This window comes from Cherax quadricarinatus, chromosome 15 (assembly GCF_038502225.1).
Source record: "Cherax quadricarinatus isolate ZL_2023a chromosome 15, ASM3850222v1, whole genome shotgun sequence".
Lineage (NCBI taxonomy): Eukaryota > Metazoa > Arthropoda > Malacostraca > Decapoda > Parastacidae > Cherax > Cherax quadricarinatus.
This window is the reverse complement of record NC_091306.1, coordinates 38832275-38853546: the sequence shown is the minus strand read 5'-3', so window position 1 is coordinate 38853546 and position 21272 is coordinate 38832275. Positions and strand designations below refer to the sequence as shown.

Sequence of the window (21272 nt, the reverse complement as noted above, 5' to 3'; positions counted from 1 at the left end):
TTGCTTCGGTTTTTGTCCATTTTGGACTTAGATCAACATTCAGCAATGGATTAAGGACAAAATCCGGGGTCCCACTGAAATAAAATGAAATTAAAGAGCATACACACAAAATAATTATAAAAACTAGGACATGACAAGCAAATTTATAGTGTAATTACAAAAATCTTAAAAGTAATTACATCACAATGTATACAGGGAAACTCTGAAGGAAATATCAAGGAAAGGATAATATAAGGTGTACCAGAAACATGAGAACACCAAACAGGAATTATAAAAGAAAGATCCAAATAAAACGAAAAAAGGAAAATACGTACAAGGAGACATTATTACATTACAGTATTATAATATTCATGGGGAAACCTTAAACCCATATGTGTTATACAATAACTGGGAAAAAGTAGGTAATCAAATCTGATCCAAGGAAGAGTAGTTTTAATTCTTTGGATCAAGAGACTTTCACCAGCATCAAGCATCCTCCTCCACTTTAAAAGAATGGAGAGACTTTATACATGTATTTTATATAAAGCATCTTCTCACTTAACGACAGAGTTGTGTTCCTAATACCATGTCAGTAAATGAATTTGTCGCTAAACAAGGAGCATACTATAATGGTAGCGGGTTTGTGGCGACCATCTCTGATACTGTTTGAATGTCACCTTTGCACCACTTATAACATTTTTAGTATATTTTTAAATGTTTATACAGTAGTGTCCTGTATATTGTAATAAACAGAATAGAAGAAATCAGCTCTAATATACATTATTTATGCATGCATACTGGTCAGAGAGCCCATCGTATGTCCGAGCCATTGGTAAATAAGTTTCAGTAGAATCAGTAATGGTACTACTGATAACCAATACAATCCATGTTTCAAACCCCCACACATCATGAGTACGTCGCTAAGTGAAGAGAGGATATATATACAGTGGACCCTCAACCAGCGATATTAATCCGTTCCTGAGAGCTCATCGTTAATCGAAATAATCGTTAGTCAAGTTAATTTTCCCCATAAGAATAATGGAAATCAAATTAATCTGTGCAAGACACCCCAAAGTATTAAAAAAAAAAATTTACCACATGAAATATTAATTTTAATACACACAAACTGAAGAAGACATGCACAGTTACACGACACTTACCTTTACTGAAGATCTGGTGATGATTGATGGGATGGGAGGAGGGGAGACCACTGATCTTAGTGTTTAGAAGGGGAATCCCCTTCCATTAGCACTTGAGGTAGCAAGTCTTTTTCTGGGGTTACTTCCCTTGTTCTTTTAATGCCACTAGGACCAGCTTCAAAGTCACTGGACTTCTGTCTCACAACATATCTGTCCATAGATACCTGTACCTCTCGTTCCTTTATGACTTTCCTAAAGTGGTTCACAACATTGTCAGTGTACAGGTTGCCAACACGGCTTGCAGTAGCTGTGTCAGGGTGATTTTCATCAAAAAAGGTTTGCACTTCAAGCCACTTTGCACACATTTCCTTAATCTTAGAAGTAGGCAACTTCTTCAATTTCTCTATCCCCTCCTCCGAAGCAGTTTCCTCAGGTCTGCCCTCTTGCTGTTCAAGATGATCTAGCAGCTCATCAGTGGTTAGTTCTTCATTGTCCTCCTCCACCAGCTCTTCCACATCCTCCCCACTAACCTCCAACCCCAAGGACTTCCCCAATGTCACAATGGATTCCTCAACTGACATAGGATTCTCAGGGTTAGCCTCAAACCCTTCACAATCCTTTTTGTCTACACATTCTGGCCACAGTTTTTTCCAAGCAGAGTTCAAGGTCCTCTTAGTCACTTCCTCCCAAGCCTTACCTATAATGTTTACACAATTGAGGATGGTAAAATGATCTTTCCAAAACTCTCTTAGAGTGAGTTGAGTTTCTGAGGCCACTACAAAGCACCTTTCAAACATAGCTTTTGTGTACAGTTTCTTGAAGTTGGAAATGACCTGCTGGTCCATGGGCTGCAGGAGAGGAGTGGTATTAGGAGGCAAAAACTTCACCTTAATGAAGCTCATGTCCCTAGAAAGTCGCTCTGCCAAGTCTGAAGGATGACCAGGAGCATTGTCTAATACCAGGAGGCACTTAAGGTCTAATTTCTTTTCAATTAGGTAATTTTTCACATTGGGGGCAAATGCATGGTGTAACCAGTCATAGAAAAAGTCCCTAGTGACCCATGCCTTACTGTTTGCCCTCCACAGCACACACAAATTAGCCTTGACGACATTGTTTTTCCTGAACACTCTGGGAGTTTCAGAGTGATACACCAATAAAGGCTTCACTTTGCAATCACCACTAGCATTGGCACACATCAATAGAGTAAGCCTGTCTTTCATAGGCTTATGTCCTGGGAGTGCCTTTTCCTCCTGAGTAATGTATGCCCTGCTTGGCATTTTCTTCCAAAACAGGCCTGTTTCGTCACAATTAAACACTTGTTCAGGTTTCAGTCCTTCACTGTCTATGTACTCCTTGAATTCCTGCACATATTTTTCAGCCGCTTTGTGGTCCGAACTGGCAGCCTCACCATGCCTTATCACACTATGAATGCCACTACGCTTCTTAAATCTCTCAAACCAACCTTTGCTGGCCTTAAATTCACTCACATCACTAGTTGCTGGCATTTTTTTAATTAAATCGTCATGCAACTTCCTAGCCTTTTCACATATGATCGCTTGAGAGATGCTATCTCCTGCTATCTGTTTCTCATTTATCCACACCAATAAGAGTCTCTCAACATCTTCTACCACTTGCGATCTCAGTTTCGAAAACATAGTTGCACCTTTGGCAAGAACAGCTTCCTTGATTGCTGTTTTCTTGCCCACAATAGTAGCGATGGTTGACTGGGGTTTATTATACAACCTGACCAGCTCAGAGACATGCACTCCACTTTCATACTTAGCAATGATCTCTTTCTTCATCTCCATAGTAATTCTCACCCTTTTTGCTGTAGGGTTGGCACTAGAAGATTTCTTGGGGCCCATGGTGACTTATTTTGCAGGTGCAATCACTACAAAGGCTGTGATAATATGAAATGTTCCAGTTGTATGTTTGGAAGCGACCGCGATGGCTGGCTTGTAAACACTGGCACCCACGGGACAAGTGAGGCGCGCTCAGGCCAAAGTGGATGCGTCTCGTACAGAACAAATAGCGCTGGTCGGGTTTTTAAGCGCTAGTCGAGGCAAAATTTTTGCGTTAAAATGTATCGCTAGTCAGATTTATCGTTAATTGATGCCATCGCTGGTTGAGGGTCCACTGTATATACATATATATATATATATTTTTCCAACAAACTGGCTGTATCCCACCAAGGCAGGGTGGCCCAAAAAGAAAAACAAAAGTTTCTCTTTTTAAATTTAGTAATTTATACAGGAGAAGGGGTTACTAAGCTCTTGCTCCTGGCATTTTAGTCGCCTCTTACAACACGCATGGCTTACAGAGGAAGAATTCTGTTCCACTTTCCCATGGAGATAAGAGGAAATAAACAAGAACAAGAACTAGAAAGAAAATAGAAGAAAACCCAGAGGGGTGTGTATATATATGCTTGTACAGTGGACCCCCGACATTCGATATTAATCTGTTCCTGAGAGCCATCGAATGTAGAAAATATCGAAAGTCGAATTAACTTTCCCCATAAGAAATAATGGGAATCAAATTAATCCGTGCAAGACACCCAAAAGTATGAAAAAAAAAATTTACCACATGAAATATTAAGTTTAATGCAATAGAATAATTACAATAACAACAATAACAATAGATTAATAACAATAGAATAATTGACACTTACCTTTAATGAAGATCTGGTGATGATTGATGGGATAGGAGGAGGGGAGACTGTGGATGGTGTTAGTGTTTAGAAGGGGAATCCCCTTCCATTAGGACTTGAACTGGCAGCCTTACCATGCCTTACCACACTGTGCATGCCACTACAATTCTTAAATCTTTCAAACCAACCTTTGCTGGCCTTAAATTCACTCACATCACCACTAGTTGCAGGCAATTTCTTTACCAAATCATCCTGCACTCCGACACACGCACTCCACTTTCGTACTTTGCAATTATCTCTTTCTTCATTTCAATAGTCATTAGCACCTTTTTTCTCAAAGGGGTGGCACTAGAAGCTTTCTTGGGGCCCATGGTGACTTATTTTGCAGAAACAAGCACCAAAAACAGTGATAATATGGATAATATGGAATGTACCGAATGTATCCTTAGATGCGCGCACACTGGCTGGCTTGTAAACAGTGGCACACACGGGGCAGTTCAGGCCACACGTGGACATGTCTCGTACGAATCGTATCGAATGTCGGGTTTTCCATCGAATGTCGAGGCAAAATTTTTGTGTTAAAATGCATTGAATGTCGGATTTATCGAATGTCGATGCCATCGAATGTTGGGGTTCCACTGTACATGTATGCATAGTGTGATCTACGTGTAAGAAGAAGAAGCAAGACATACCTGAAATCTTGCATGTTTAAGAGACAGAAAAAAGACACCAGCAATCCTACCATGATGTAAAATAATTACAGGATTCCGTTTTACACTCACTTGGCAGGACGGTAGTACCTCCCTAGGCGGTTGCTGTCTACCAACCTACTACCTACAATACCTACAATATACAGTGGACCCCCAACTTACGATATTAATCCGTTCCTGAGAGCCCATCATAAGACGAAATGATGCTGGGCTGAATTAACCCCTTCAGGGTCCAAGGCCCAAATCTGAAGTGGTGCCCCAGTGTCCAAGAATTTTCAAAAAAAAAAATTTGTTATTTTTTCTTATGAAATGGTAGAGAATCTTTTTGTGAAGGTAATAAAAAAAAAGTACGAAATTTGATGGAAAATTGACGAAATTATGCTCTTGCGAATTTTGATGTTTCAGCGATATTTACGAATCGGCGATTTTGCCGACTTTGACTCCCATTTTAGGCCAATTACATTATTCCAGTCAACCAAATTCTTAGCTATTTCACTAGTATTACTTCTATTCTATCGATTGAGCACAAGAAATTGCCAAGTCAACTGTTTCAACTACAAATTAAAGTCATCAGAAATTGTTAATTTGGCCAATTTAACACAAAGTTCAAAATATTCCAATTTCAAAATAGGGTCCAGAATAAACAATGTAGGTATTCCTGGAACTAAACTTACATTTCCTCTGTTCATTAGTTATGTTTTGAGGCTTTACAAATAAATTCCATTTTGATTTTTTATTCACATAATGAATTTTTATTCACACCAAAAAATAGAAGATTTACTGTTATGCAATACTGTAATAATTGTATAAATATCATCACCATACTTGTGAATGCATATTAGACCCACCAGCTGGCGTGTATTAGACATGTGAGGTCGTTTGTTTACTCTTGAATATCGGCAAAAATTTAACATTTCTGCTACTTTGAGCTCAGTTTCAAGCCATTTCCAGTGCTAAAACCAATCAAAATCATCTCTATTTCTGTAATATGTCTTCCATTCTATCAAATGAGACCAAGAAATCGCAAATAGAACTAGAAAAAACATACGAAAAAACACTGCAAAGTCGCTGTTTTAATCGAAAAATCATGATTTCATTTTTTTCTCTCATACACAGCGTGCTGCAGGATCTGTTTTATGTGGTGCACACATACCACATAGATGTATTCTCTCATATCTAGGCCCAAATGTACCACTCACAGTTTATCAGAGTGAGCTGAGCTCATGACGTAGATCTACGGTTTGGACCCTGAACGTAAAGCCGTAGATCTACAGAACGGACCCACAAAAGATATAATGGAAACCAAATTAATCCGTGCAAGACACCCAAAAGTACGAAAAAAAAAATTTTACTACATGAAATATACATTTTCCTACACACAAAAAAAGAATACATGAACAATACTAGAGTAGTACATGCACAATATATATTGTGCATGTTCTACTCTACTATATGAAGAATAAATGACACCTTTATTGAAGATGCAGCAATGACCGATGAGACACTGTGTCCTGGGAGTGCCTATTCCTCCTGAGTAATGTAGGTCCTGTTTGGCATTTTCTTCCAGAACAGGCCTTATCACACTGTGTATGCCACTGTGATTCTTAAATCTCTCTAACCAACCTTTGCTGGCCTTAAATTCACCAATATGAGCACTAGTTCCAGGCATTTTTTCCTGTTCACCTGGGTGTTAGTCGACTGGTGTGGGTCGCATCCTGGGTGACAAGATTAAGGACCCCAATGGAAATAAGTTAGACAGTCCTTGATGACACACTGACATTCTTGGGTTATCCTGGGTGGCTAACCCTCCGGGGTTGTTTCTTGGTATTCTCGATAAGCCACACCAACAATGGTGTTACAGCAGCAGCAGCAGCTGACCGTGGTGCAGCAGCAGCTGACCATGGTGCAGCAGCAGCTGACCATGGTGCAGCAGCAGCTGACCGTGGTGTAGCAGCAGCTGACCATGGTGCAGCAGCAGCTGACCGTCGTGCAGCAGAAGCTGACCGTGGTGCAGCAGAAGCTGACCATGGGGCAGCAGCAGCTGATCATGGTGCAGCAGCAGCTGACCATGGTGCAGCAGCAGCTGACCATGGTGCAGCAGCAGACCATGGGGCAGCAGCAGCAAACCATAGGGCAGCAGCAGCAAACCATGGGGCAGCAGCAGCTGACCATGGTGCAGCAGCAGCTGACCATGGTACGATAGTATTTCTCACCCTTTTTACCACAGGGTTGGCACTAGAAGCTTTCTTTGGGCTCATGGTGGCTTATTTAGCAGTTAGAAGCAATAAAAACAATAGAATACAAAATATTCTGAATGTATGCTTGGGAGTGACCGCTCTGGCTTGTAAACATTGCCACATTAACTGAAGGCAGGCCAGCTGAGGCGCGCTCAGGCGGACAGACATGTGGACGTGGTACCGGACGAATGCTGTGGGTCGAGTTTTTCAACGTACGTCGGGGTCAAATTTTTACACTGAAAAGCATCGTAGGTCGGTTTTAACGTAAATTGGGGACATCGTACGTCGGGGGTCCACTGTATATATACAGTGGTCCCTCGTTTTTCGTAGTTAATCCGTTCCTGGAGTTGCTACTATTATCAAAATCTATGATTTGCGAATCAATTTTCCCCATAAAAAATAATGTAAATACAATTAATCTGTTCCTGACACCCAGAAGTATTAAAACAAAAAAATTTTTTACATGAAATATAGATGTAGTACATAAACAATACAATGGGAAATGATGAAACATTAACAGCATAACACTTACCTTTATTGGAGATTCTTCTTAGTGTATGGGAGACTGGAGGAGGAGAGAGAGTGGATTGTTTACAGTTTGGAAAGGGAATCCCCTTCCAGCAACACCTCAGGTACCAATTACTTTTCTGGAGTTGCTTCTCTTCTCTGTTTCTTAATGCCACTAGGACCACCTTGAGAGTCACTGGAGTCCTGTCTCGCAAAATAACTGTGGAGAGAGCTCTGTTTCTGGCGTCTCTTTAACACTTCCCTAAAATGGCCCAAGACTTTGTCACTGTACATGTTGCCATCATGACTTGCAACAACCTTGTCAGGGTGATGTTTCTCCATAAAGCTATCCATCTTACCCCACATAGCAAAAATCTCTTTAATTTCTGAAGAAGGCACCTTCTTCCATCTCTCTTCCTCCTCCTCTGCAGCAAGATTCTGAGCTGCGATCTGTTGCTGTTCCTGCTGAAGCTTTTGCAGCTCCTCAGTGGTGAGCTCTTCGTTGTGGTCTTCCACCAACTTTTCCACATCCTCCAAACTCACATCCAACCCCATGGAACTCCCCAGTGCCACAATTGGGTCAGTCCCAAACCCTTCAAAATCCCTTTTGTCGACACAATCTGGCCACTAGGAGCTTTCTTTGGAGCCATGGTAGCTGATTCAGTACTTGCAAGCAGTAAAATGAGTAGAATATTATGAAATATTTCGTAGGAGCACGTGAGGGGACCTTCGCTCACTGATAAACAATGCGAGACTGGCTGGGTAGGGAGGCAGCCCTGGCTCACACCGTGCATATGCGTCCCGGACGAACTACTATTCGTGAGTCAACCTATGATTAGCGAGCCCATGTTTATACGAAAATATCCCTATGATTTCTGAAATCTATGATTCCCGAGAACTACGAAAAACGAGGGACCACTGTATACAGTGGATCCCCAAGTTTCGTGATTAATCCGTTCCAGAGAGCCTGCCGAAAGTCTAAATTCATGAAACTCAAAACCATTTTCCCCATAAGAAATAATGGAAATAAAATTAATCCCTTCCAAACACCCAAAAATATTAAAATGAGAAATCAAGTACATGCATATAAAAAATAATAATAACATTACACTTACCTTTACTGAAGACTTCTGGGTGGATGGAAGACGGGACGAGGGGATAGGAGGAAGGTGTACACTATTGTTTGGAAGGAGAATCTCCTTCCATTAGGACTTTAGGTAGCAAGTCCTTATCTGGGGTTACTTCCCTTCTTCTTTTAATGCCACTGGGAACAACTTGAGAGTCACTGGACCCTTGTCGCACAAAATATCTGTCCAGAGAAGTCTTTTTCTGGCGTTTCTTTAAGATTTTCCTGAAGTGGGACACAACACTGTCATTGTACATGTTGCAGATATGGCTTGTTTCAGCTTGGTCAGGGTGATACTTTTCAACAAAACTTTGCAACCCATTCCACTTGGCACAAATCTCCTTAATCTTTGAAGAAGGCACTTCATCCACTCCCTCTTCCTCCTCCTATGAAGCAAGTTCCTCGGCTGTGGTCTGATGCTGTTCCAGTTGAAGCTCTTGCAGTTCGTCAGTGGTTAGCTCTTCCCTGTGGTCCTCCACCAACTCTTCCACATCCCCGTCACTCACCTCCAACCCCATGGACTTGCCCAATGCCACAACACCTTCCACAACAGGCAGAGGGTCGGCAGGGACAGGGTCTGCCTCAAACCCTTCAAAATCCTTCTGGATTGTGTTTCTCACTTTATTTACCAAAGGGCTTGCACTAGCTTTCCTTGGGTCCATGATGACTTATTTAGCAGTTGCAAGCACAAAAAACAATGGATTATTATGAAATGTATTGTATGAACCCACGGGGTGATGGTCACGTGTTGGTAAACAATGGCACAATGAGCATGAATGGCATGGGAGACTGGCTTGATGTGCGTGGTGACGGGCGGACGGGTACCGGACAGTCGCCGAAGCACGAGTCTAATCACGAAACTCGAGGCCAAATTTTGCCAAAAAAAAACGCTGAAGGTTGAATTTCACGAAAGTCGAGGCTGCCGAAACTCAAGGGTCCACTGTATATATTTCTCTCTTTCAACACACCGGCCATATCCCACCGAGGTGGGGTGACCCAAAAGGAAAAACAAAAGTTTCTCCTTTTACATTTAGTAATATATACAGGAGAAGAGGTTACTAGCCCCTTGCTCCCGGCATTTTAGTTGCCTCTTACAACAACACGCATGGCTTAGAGAGGAAGAATTCTGTTCCACGTCCCCATGGAGGTAAGAGGAAACAAACAGGAAGAACAACTAGAAAGAAATTAGAAGAAAACCCAGAGGGGTGTATATATATATATATATGCTTGTACATGTATGTGTAGTGTGACCTAAGTGTAAGTAGAAGAAGCAAGACATACCTGAAATCTTGCATGTTTAAGAGACAGAAAAAAGACACCAGCAATCCTACCATCATGTAAAACAATTACAGGATTCCGTTTTACACTCACTTAGCAGGATGGTATTACCTCCCTAGGCAGTTGATGTCTACCAACCTACTACCTACAATATATATACAGTGGACCCTCAGCTAACGATAGCATCACCTAATGTTAACTCCAGCATGCGATACATTTTAACGCAAAAATTTTGCCTAAGCTAATGCTAAAAAACTCACCCTACGTGATTCATTCGAGACGTGTCCACGTGTGGCCTGAGCGCGCCTCAGTTGTCCCGTGGGTGCCAGTGTTTACAAGCCAGCCAGTGCAGTTGCATCCATGCATACAATTGGAACATTTCATATCATCACAGCGTTTTTAGTGATTGTACCTGCAAAATAAGTCACCATGGGCCCCAAGAAAGCTTCTAGTGCCAACCGTGCGGTAAAAAAGGTGAAAATTACTATGGAAATGAAGAAAGAGATAATTGCTAAGTACAAAAGTGGAGTGAGTGTCTCGGAGCTGGCCAGGTTGTATACCAAACCCCAATCAACCATCGCTACTACTGTGGCCAACAAAACGGCAATCAAGAAAGCTGGTCTTGCAAAAGGTGCAAGTTTGTTTTCGAAACAGAGATCGCAAGTACTCGAAGATGTTGAGAGACTGTTATTGGTGTGGATAAACGAAAAACAGATAGCAGGAGATACCATCTCTCAAGCGATCATATGTAAAAAGGGTGGGAAATACATACTATCGTACCACGGTCAGCTGCTGCTGCACCACCGTCAGCTGTTGCTGCACCACAGTCAGCTGCTGCTGCACCATGGTCAGCTGCTGCTGCACCACAGTCAGCTGTTGCTGAACCACGGTCAGCTGTTGCTGCACCAGTCAGCTGTTGCTGAACCACGGTCAGCTGCTGTTGCACCACCATCAGCTGTTGCTGCACCATGGTCAGCTGTTGCTGCACCAGTCACCTGTTGCTGAACTACGGTCAGCTGCTGTTGCACCATGGTCAGCTGCTCCTGCACCACAGTCAGCTGCTGCTACACCACTGTCAACTGTTGCTGCACCACGGTCAGCTGTTGCTGCACCACCATCAGCTGTTTCTGACCAACATGACTCGTTCCGAACCTGTCCATCCAGCCCTGCTGTCATTGCATGCATACATTCGATACATTTTGTATTATTCCATTGTTTATAGTGCTTGTAACTGCTAAATAAGCCACCATGGGCCCAAAGAAAGCTTCTAGTGCCCACCCTGTGGTAAAAAGGGTGAGAAATATGTACTATCGTACCACGGTCAGCTGCTGCTGCATCACCGTTAGCTGTTGCTGCACCACAGTCAGCTGTTGCTGCACCATGGTCAGCTGTTGCTGCACCACGGTCATATGTTGCTGCGCCATGGTCAGCTGTTGCTGCACCGCAGTCAGCTGTTGCTGCACCAGTCAGCTGTTGCTGAACCACGGTCAGCTGCTGTTGCACCACGGTCAGCTGCTGCTGCACCACGGTCAGCTGCTGCTGCACCACAGTCAGCTGCTGCTACACCACCATCATCTGTTGCTGCACCACGGTCAGCTGCTGCTGCACTAAAGTCAGCTGTTGCTGCACCACAGTCAGCTGGTCATAGTGGCATTAAAAGAAGAAGGGAAGTAACCACGGAAAAGGACGTGCTACCTAAAGTCCTAATGGAAGGGGATTCCCCTTATAAACATTAACAACTTCCATACTCTCCCCTCCTCCCATCCCATCAATCATCACCAGATCTTCAATAAAGGTAAGTATCATTAATATTTCATGTGGTAAAAAATTGTTTTTTTCATACTTTGTGGTGTCTTGCACGGATTAATTTGATTTCCATTATTTCTTAGGGGAAAATTAATTCAGCTAATGATAATTTCAGCATACGATAATCTTTCAGGAATGGAATAATATCGTTAGCTGAGGGTCCACTGTACACACATATATATATATATACAGGAGGGCCCCGCTTTACGGCGTTCCGCTAATACGGACATTTCAAATTATGACCAAAACTCACTATACGGCTCCCCCCACCTGACTTTCTAATACGGTCACCGTGCCCCACCCTGTTTGTTTACATTCTCCATGAGCTCAGTAAGCACTAAGTCTCTCCATTTTGTCTGGAAACTCCAAAATTTCAAATGTTTTTAAAAGTTATTTCATATTTTATATATACTCTGATAATTATACTTATGTATACCTGTACCTAAATAAACTTACATACATCGAGTCATTTAAATGTCGTATATTACGTTAATATACACATTTTCATTAATCCATCCATGATATTTTTTTCAAAATTATATAATAAACACGATGCATAACATATAAATAAGATAAATACACCCCACAGTAGAATAAATAAACAAATGTGAGATGTGAGCAGACGACTTGCACAAGTGGTGATAATAACAATACTGAGTCTCATTAAATGTCGTATATTACGGTAATATACACATTTTCATTAATCCATCCATGATATTTTTTTCAAAATTATATAATAAACACGATGCATAACATATAAATAAGATAAATACACCCCACAGTAGAATAAATAAACAAATGTGAGATGTCGTAGCAGACGACTTGCACAAGTGGTGATAATAACAATACTGAGTCTCATTAAATGTCGTATATTACGGTAATATACACATTTTCATTAATCCATCCATGATATTTTTTTCAAAATTATATAATAAACACGATGCATAACATATAAATAAGATAAATACACCCCACAGTAGAATAAATAAAGAAATGTGAGATGTCGTAGCAGACGACTTGCACAAGTGGTGATAATAACAATACCGAGTCTCATTAAATGTCGTATATTACGGTAATATACACATTTTCATTAATCCATCCATGATATTTTTTTCAAAATTATATAATAAACACGATACATAACATAAAAAGATGATAAATACACCCCACAATAGAATAAATAAACATAAATATAAGATGTGGGAGCCACATAACTTGTACAAGTGACGGCAAGAATAACATTTTCTCTAATCTAACATAAGAGTAAATGTGTTACTGGGGGTAACTGTAGAAAATTATTCCTTTCGTATGTATGTAAGTAAGTTTATTCAGGTATACACAAATACAGTTACATAGATTATCATACATAACAACATACGTGTAGAGAACCTAGGATAACCCAAAAAAGTCAGTGTGACTTATTTCCATTGCCTTCACTCAGAGCTTCATTTCTTCTCAAAATGATGTTACATGAGAATGGGAGTGTTCTTCTTTATTAATTCTACCGTATCAATGTAGAGACAACCTGTACACAATGTAACTTGTACACAAACCAGACGTGTACATTTCGTTTGTTTACAAAACTTACCTTCCCCTGGTTTGTTTACATAACTGCGCCTGCCCCCTCTCATGTACTCATTCTTTCTCTCTCTCATTTATTCGTTTTATCTCATTTACTTACTCCTGACCCTACATTAAGACTACAAATATTTTAAGGTAAGTAATGAGTGAACTGTATATACATTTTATCGCTCTGGGATGCTTAAATATCATAGAATAGTATGTGTGGGTGGGGTGGCCTGGTGAGGCTATTACAATACATACCACACTTGATTTCTTACAATAAATACTACTTGTCTCACCCTAGATTAAGACTATAAATATTTTAAGGTAAGTAATGAGTGCACTATGTGTGTATTGTACCTTTTTATTGTTTTTTGATGCCTGGTTCTATTGCTAACTTAATATATGTTAGTGTAAACTTGTTATCTAGTGTTTGTATGCATTTATAAGTGGAAAAAAAGGGTGTTCCACTTTACGGCGATTTCCGCTTTACGGCGGTAGCCTGGAACCTAACCCGCCGTATAAGTGGGGCCTTCCTGTATATATATATATATATATATATATATATATATATACACACATATATATATATTTATATATACATATACATATATATTTATATATATATATAAATTTATATATATATATATATATTTATATATATTTATATATATAAATATTTATATATATATATATTTATATATATATATACATATATATATATATACATATATATATATATATATATATATATTTTAATGAAAATAAGAAAAAATTTTGGAGTGAGTTAAACAAGTTAAGAAAGCCTAGGGAAAATATGGATTTGTCAGTTAAAAACAGAGTAGGGGAGTTAGTAGATGGGGAGATGGAGATATTAGGTAGATGGCGAGAATATTTTGAGGAACTTTTAAATGTTAAGGAAGAAACAGAGGCAGTAATTTCATGCACTGGTCAGGGAGGTATACCATCTTTTAGGAGTGAAGAAGAGCAGAATGTAAGTGTGGGGGATGTACGTGAGGCATTACGTAAAATGAAAGGGGGTAAAGCAGCTGGAACTGATGGGATCATGACAGAAATGTTAAAAGCAGGGGGGGATATAGTGTTGGAGTGGTTGGTACTTTTGTTTAATAAATGTATGAAAGAGGGGAAGGTACCTAGGGATTGGCAGAGAGCATGTATAGTCCCTTTATATAAAGGGAAAGGGGACAAAAGAGACTGTAAAAATTATAGAGGAATAAGCTTACTGAGTATACCAGGAAAAGTGTACGGTAGGGTTATAATTGAAAGAATTAGAGGTAAGACAGAATGTAGGATTGCGGATGAGCAAGGAGGTTTTAGAGTGGGTAGGGGATGTGTAGATCAGGTGTTTACATTGAAGCATATATGTGAACAGTATTTAGATAAAGATAGGGAAGTTTTTATTGCATTTATGGATTTAGAAAAGGCATATGATAGAGTGGATAGAGGAGCAATGTGGCAGATGTTGCAAGTATATGGAATAGGTGGTAAGTTATTAAATGCTGTAAAGAGTTTTTATGAGGATAGTGAGGCTCAGGTTAGGGTGTGTAGAAGAGAGGGAGACTACTTCCCGGTAAAAGTAGGTCTTAGACAGGGATGTGTAATGTCACCATGGTTGTTTAATATATTTATAGATGGGGTTGTAAAGGAAGTAAATGCTAGGGTGTTTGGGAGAGGGGTGGGATTAAATTATGGGGAATCAAATTCAAAATGGGAATTGACACAGTTACTTTTTGCTGATGATACTGTGCTTATGGGAGATTCTAAAGAAAAATTGCAAAGGTTAGTGGATGAGTTTGGGAATGTGTGTAAAGGTAGAAAGTTGAAAGTGAACATAGAAAAGAGTAAGGTGATGAGGGTGTCAAATGATTTAGATAAAGAAAAATTGGATATCAAATTGGGGAGGAGGAGTATGGAAGAAGTGAATGTTTTCAGATACTTGGGAGTTGACGTGTCGGCGGATGGATTTATGAAGGATGAGGTTAATCATAGAATTGATGAGGGAAAAAAGGTGAGTGGTGCGTTGAGGTATATGTGGAGTCAAAAAACGTTATCTATGGAGGCAAAGAAGGGAATGTATGAAAGTATAGTAGTACCAACACTCTTATATGGGTGTGAAGCTTGGGTGGTAAATGCAGCAGCGAGGAGACGGTTGGAGGCAGCGGAGATGTCCTGTTTAAGGGCAATGTGTGGTGTAAATATTATGCAGAAAATTCGGAGTGTGGAAATTAGGAGAAGGTGTGGAGTTAATAAAAGTATTAGTCAGAGGGCAGAAGAGGGGTTGTTGAGGTGGTTTGGTCATTTAGAGAGAATGGATCACAGTAGAATGACATGGAAAGCATATAAATCTATAGGGGAAGGAAGGCGGGGTAGGGGTCGTCCTCGAAAGGGTTGGAGAGAGGGGGTAAAGGAGGTTTTGTGGGTAAGGGGCTTGGACTTCCAGCAAGCGTGCGTGAGCGTGTTAGATAGGAGTGAATGGAGACGAATGGTACTTGGGACCTGACGATCTGTTGGAGTGTGAGCAGGGTAATATTTAGTGAAGGGATTCAGGGAAACCGGTTATTTTCATATAGTCGGACTTGAGTCCTGGAAATGGGAAGTACAAAGCCTGCACTTTAAAGGAGGGGTTTGGGATATTGGCAGTTTGGAGGGATATGTTGTGTATCTTTATATGTTTAAGCTTCTAGACTGTTGTATTCTGAGCACCTCTGCAAAAACAGTGATAATGTGCGAGTGTGGTGAAAGTGTTGAATGATGATGAAAGTATTTTCTTTTTGGGGATTTTCTTTCTTTTTTGGGTCACCCTGCCTCGGTGGGAGACGGCCGACTTGTTGAAAAAAAAAAAAAAAAAAAAAAAAAAAAAAAAAAAAAAAAAAAATATATATATATATATATATATATATATATGTATTTTTAAATGAACTTAATTACAAACTTAAAAATGTATGATTGATTGTATCATAAATTGTATTACCTCATATTAATAAGAAGAGTGAAACATAGAATATTTGTATTTTACTATTGTTAACAACCTAATTTCGTACTTAAAAATGTAAGATGTCATAAATTGTACTACCTCATATTAACAATGGAGTGAAGATTGAGTGTTTGCATTCTACCACTCTTCACCTGTCTAGACTTAAGTAGTCTGTAAGTATTAGGTTAAGTCTGCCCGAAATGCCTAAGCACGACAGTGGCTTTCTTTGCTCCATTCATACTACTATATGTAAACACACATTGTAACCTTAACAAAGAAATAAATATTTTATTTTATTTTTTATTTTATTTTAAACATATCGGCCATCTCCCACCAACGCAGGGGAGGGAAGTTACAATTCCTTGAAGGATGTGTCTTGCAGTAGTATGAAGTTACTCCCAGTAAGGGGATCATGTCACTAAGCTTTAACTTCATGCACTGATTACCTAGACAAAGCCGGATAACTGTGGCTATCAAACCAGGTGATAATATTGCATATTTAAGAGATATGGAGGTGAGAAGGAAGGGGGAAAAAATAGTAAAATATAACAATGAAAAAGACATACCAAAATGGCCATGAGAAGGTGCAGGTTGTCAAAAGGGAAGTCAGGAAGACCAAGACCCTTGGACTCCTTAGTGAGGAGTGTATAAGCCAGAGAAAGTGTTCGCGAGGCCACATCAGCAGCCACACCCTGGTGCTGCTCCAACATCTGCTGCAGGTATTCCTGTAGGCACAAAACTTATAATTACTATCCATTTCCCTGTTTTCACTCCAGGTGTTCAAAATCTTCACAATAAAATTAATTCTTACGAGAAACAAGGTATGTGGTACAAAATACCCATAACCCACTCACTGTCCAGCTCCCTGAAATTAATATTGCTCTCAGTGTCCACTTTTTAAAAAATAAATTTTTTTTCTTCTAAAATGGTAAAGATTTTTTTTCTGAATGTAATGACACCGAAAGTGTGAAACTTGACAGAAAACTTTCAGAGACATGCAGATGAAAATTTGTCAGTTTCAGCATAATTTTTGCATCAGCCATTACACCCACTTCAAGTCCTATTTTAAACCAATTCCATTGCTCCAATTGACCAAATTCTTAGCTATTTGGCTAGTATGCCTTCCGTTCTATCAAATGAGCACAGGGAACCGCCCATTCAACTATTTCAACTACAGTGAAATCTCAATTTTCGTCATTAATTTGTTCCAGAAAGTTTGACGAAAACTGAATTCGATGAAAACTGAAGCAATATTTCCCATAAGAAATAATGTAAATCCAATTAATCAGTTCCAGACACCCAAAAGTATTAACAAAAAATACATTTTATAGAGAATAACAATAGTTTTACATACAGAAAACAATGAGAAATAAATACATATAAAGGACTAATGAAATGGTTAAATGAACATTTAACATCACTTTTACCTTTATTGAAGACTCTTGTTGGTGTATGGAAGATGGCGAGGAGGGGAGAGGGAGGAGAGGTTATCTCTACCATCATCACTACCACCCTCTACCACCATCACTACCATCCTCTACCACCATCACTACCACCCTCTACCGACGAGAAACAAAGTCAGACTGACTCAGAATGTGTGGGAAGCTTTGTGTGGGCACGGGCGGACACGTTCGGTATGGCAGACCACTGTCAACTCAATGAAAACTGAGGTGACGAATGAAAACTGGGACAAAATTTTGACAAAAAAGTCATCAAACACCGAATTTAACAAAAACCAGGGCAAACGAAAACCTAGGTTCCAATGTACTCTATAATGTGCACAAGTCAGTAATTTGGTCAATTTTACACAAAATTAAAAAAAATTTCATAATAAACAATGTAAGCATTCTTGGCACTTAACATTTCCTCTGCTCATTAGTAATGTCCCACAGGCCTCTCCTGTGTTACACTTCCCTTCCATTTTGAATTCTTATTCTTATTTACTTTATTTCTTGGATAACAAAGTATAACCAGAAGAGATGGGTCGTGGTTTACAGTGTCCCAATAATTGAATCAGACCTACTAAAACCCTATAAAACATAATGGGGACTGTAGGAGGAGCCTTAGCTATCCCCTGGAATATTGGCAAAAAAACAAATATTTTTGCTACTTTGAACTCAGTTTGAAACTACTTCCAGTCCTCAAACAATCATCACTATTTCAGTAGTATGTCTTCCATTCTATCAAATTATATCATGAAACAGTCAATAAAACCATAAAATCCATCTAAGAAAACACTTCAAATTTGCTGTTTTAAACAATACACAGAGTCACAGTTTTTCTTTTCCCACCATGTGGGGCAGGATTTTTTTTTTTTGTACTGTGCACACACACTGCACGTACCCATTCTCTTGTACCTAGGCCGAAATTTACTGCTCACAGCTTATCTGAGTGAGATGAACACTTGATGTAGAACTACATCAGGGACCATGGCCTCAATGACATAGTTCTTTGTGATGTACCGTGAAATGGTAAATTGAATTACCTTTAAATGTATAATTACCAATCAAGAGTAATTACCAATCAAGAATCATTACCACTCAGACCACTGTTATTACCACTTACAGTAGAGTTGCATGGTTTATATAGAATGGGGACTGTCTGCTTATTCAGTATCTGAGTAGATGTACATGCACAGTCCTACATCAGCAGTCTGCTTTTCTTTCAGGCATATATTGTAGTAGGATGAAAAAGAGGAAACCAATGGTGTGTAGTTGGATTACTGGACAAGAGAGATCAAGGTTCTTTCTGAGCTGGGAACCAGGATGAGGCAATACTTCTCTTACACAAGACAAAATAACCTGTATCAAGTGAGGACATGTCTAGTGAGGTCTCTGTGAATGGAAGCCAGGAGAAAGTCTGACCAAGGAAAGCAAGAGGATTCATAGAAGTCCTGCTGTCAGTAATCATGAGGACAACAAAGGAAACTGGACACTGATAGAAAGGAAAGGAATGAAGCTCAAGACTCAAGGGAATAATGGAAAGTGGGAAACTTCTTCCAATTTTGCTGTGCTCCAAGATGGATGCATGACAAACAACATAGCAACAGGGATGATGGTAAGAGGAAAGACTGCATAAAGAAATTCTCCAGTGAAGGAACAAATGTTCTTGTTGGGGATTCCAGTTAGAGATAAGAGGAAGAGGTAGAGGGTGTGTTTTCCTGGGGCTGAGATGTTTGATACTGAAGAATTAGACACATTTGCAACCTTTGGGAATCTACTGTAAAAACTGTGGCTTCCTCAAGCTAGTACAGAGATGAATGGTGGAAGCTGAGAAGGAGTTTGAGGTAATTAGTCCCTCAGCCCTGAGTCGATGAGTTCAGTCCATCAATTTTGAGAGGGTATATAAACACTGGTGGGAGTCATTCTCATGAGCAGGTGCTGATCCTGTCAATCCAGATTATGCAAGTCAATTATTTTCAGAAAATAAAGTTTAACAACTGAATTGATGCCTGGTATAGTATACAGTATATGCAAGGTACTGTATTAACATTATATTTAGTTACCTCTCAATTGTAACACTGATTATTCACACAGAAGGTAGCAAAGGATATATAAATCATCTATCTCCTTTTCCTTTATACAGTGGAACTATGCACACTCTCTACCAATCTCTGGGTACATTTTCCCCCTTGTACATTTACTGAACAAATTAACCAACCACTGCAAAACTATATCTCCATCGGCTTTTAACATTTCTGTCTTGATCCCAGCAATCCTAGCTGCTTTACCCACTTTCATTTTACCCACTTCCTCTTGCACTTCCCCCCACACTTACATCTGGCTCTTCCTCACTCCTAAAAGGTGTTATACCTCCCTGGCCAATACATGAAATCCCTGCCTTCCTTATTTCATCAACATTTAGCAACTCCTCAAAATAAGTATTCCCTCCATCTTCCTAATATCTCCAACTCCCCATCTAATAACTTCCTTCCTCTGCTTTAAACCTTCTAAGAAAATTGAGACTATTGTAAAATTACCATCACCTGAGTCCATAGGAGAAGTTCAATCTTTGTGGAGATGGTGACATTATTGTAAATCCAATAAAAATTTCTTTTTAATTTTGGCACCATTGTATGATTTATAGAAAAAGGGGATACATTTGAGTGATCTTCAGTGGAAGAGGAGGCTGTTCAAAGGATCAAAAAAAAAGTTTAGCATTCAGCTTCGTTGACTAATTTTACAGGAGAACATCCATTAATAATTGAGGTTGATGCTTCTTCTGTAAGTATTGGATGTGCGTTAGTCCAGAAAGTAAATGGCCAGGAAAATCCTGTATATTTTGCAAGTAAGAAACTTTCTCCAGCAGAACAGAATTACTGTATTCTCAACTTGATAAAGAAAGTCTATCTTTAGTGTTTGCTGTTAATGAATTCAGATATTTTTTTGCTGGGAAGACAGTTTGTTGCTCAAACAGATTATAAACCATTGCTAGGTTTGTTTGGAAAAGGGAAACACATTACAGTAAATGCAAATGCCAGAATTCAGCGTTGGGCTCTGTTATTAGCTCAGTATGATTATGACCTGTTATTCAAAGCTGACAAGGAAATTGTTATTGCAGATGCATTAAGCAGACTACCTGTTGAAGATCATAGCTTATTGAGTCAGATACACCTATGGAATATGTAAAATTAGTAGTCTCCAGATTTCCAAAATATCTCATTTGAAAACATTAAAGAGCAAACTGAGAAAGATGCTGTATTATCCAAAGTAGTAAATAATATTAAATATGGGTGGTGTAAGAACAGTGTACAGTCGTACCTCGAGTTACAAACTTAATTCGTTCCAGAAGGCTGTTCAAGTGCCTTTACTGAATGAATCTGTTTCCATAAGGAATAATGATAATTAGATTAGTCCATTTCAGACCCCCAAAAATACACTTACAAAAGCACTTACAAAAATACACTTACATAATTGTTCGAGTTGGGAGCTGTTCGAGACTTGATGTACCACTGTACTTTTATCTGACTATAATTCCATCAACTCACATCTGACAATTCATGATGATGTACAGTTGAACCTCAGTTGGAAATAAATGGTATAAAATACCGACACAATGGAAATATAAACACATGTGCAGTGTAATGTGATCCTTTATTGACAACGTTTCACCCACACAGTGGGCTTTTTCAAGTCACAAACAGATCTACCTGGGGTGGAAGGTATGCGAGTATTTACAGTCAGGTTCAGAATGCTGTGGTCAGGTGGAGAATGCTGCATCTGATGATGTACCAAGTGGGGTTATAGAGTTTAAAATCTTGGGTAACTTGGAAGGGAGATTGGATG

At 39.5% G+C, this 21272-nt stretch overlaps 1 protein-coding gene across 2 annotated transcripts in view; it reads right to left on the bottom strand.

Annotated features, from left to right (window-relative positions):
• The window catches only part of c12.2 (von Willebrand factor A domain-containing protein c12.2), a 590945-nt gene that overhangs the window by 382658 nt on the left and 187015 nt on the right, over positions 1–21272 (bottom strand). For both annotated transcript variants that reach the window (XM_070085296.1, XM_070085297.1), the window contains exon 2: positions 16554–16712. In XM_070085296.1, the coding sequence (XP_069941397.1) occupies positions 16554–16712 (159 nt within the window). The remainder of the gene's footprint in view (positions 1–16553; positions 16713–21272) is intronic.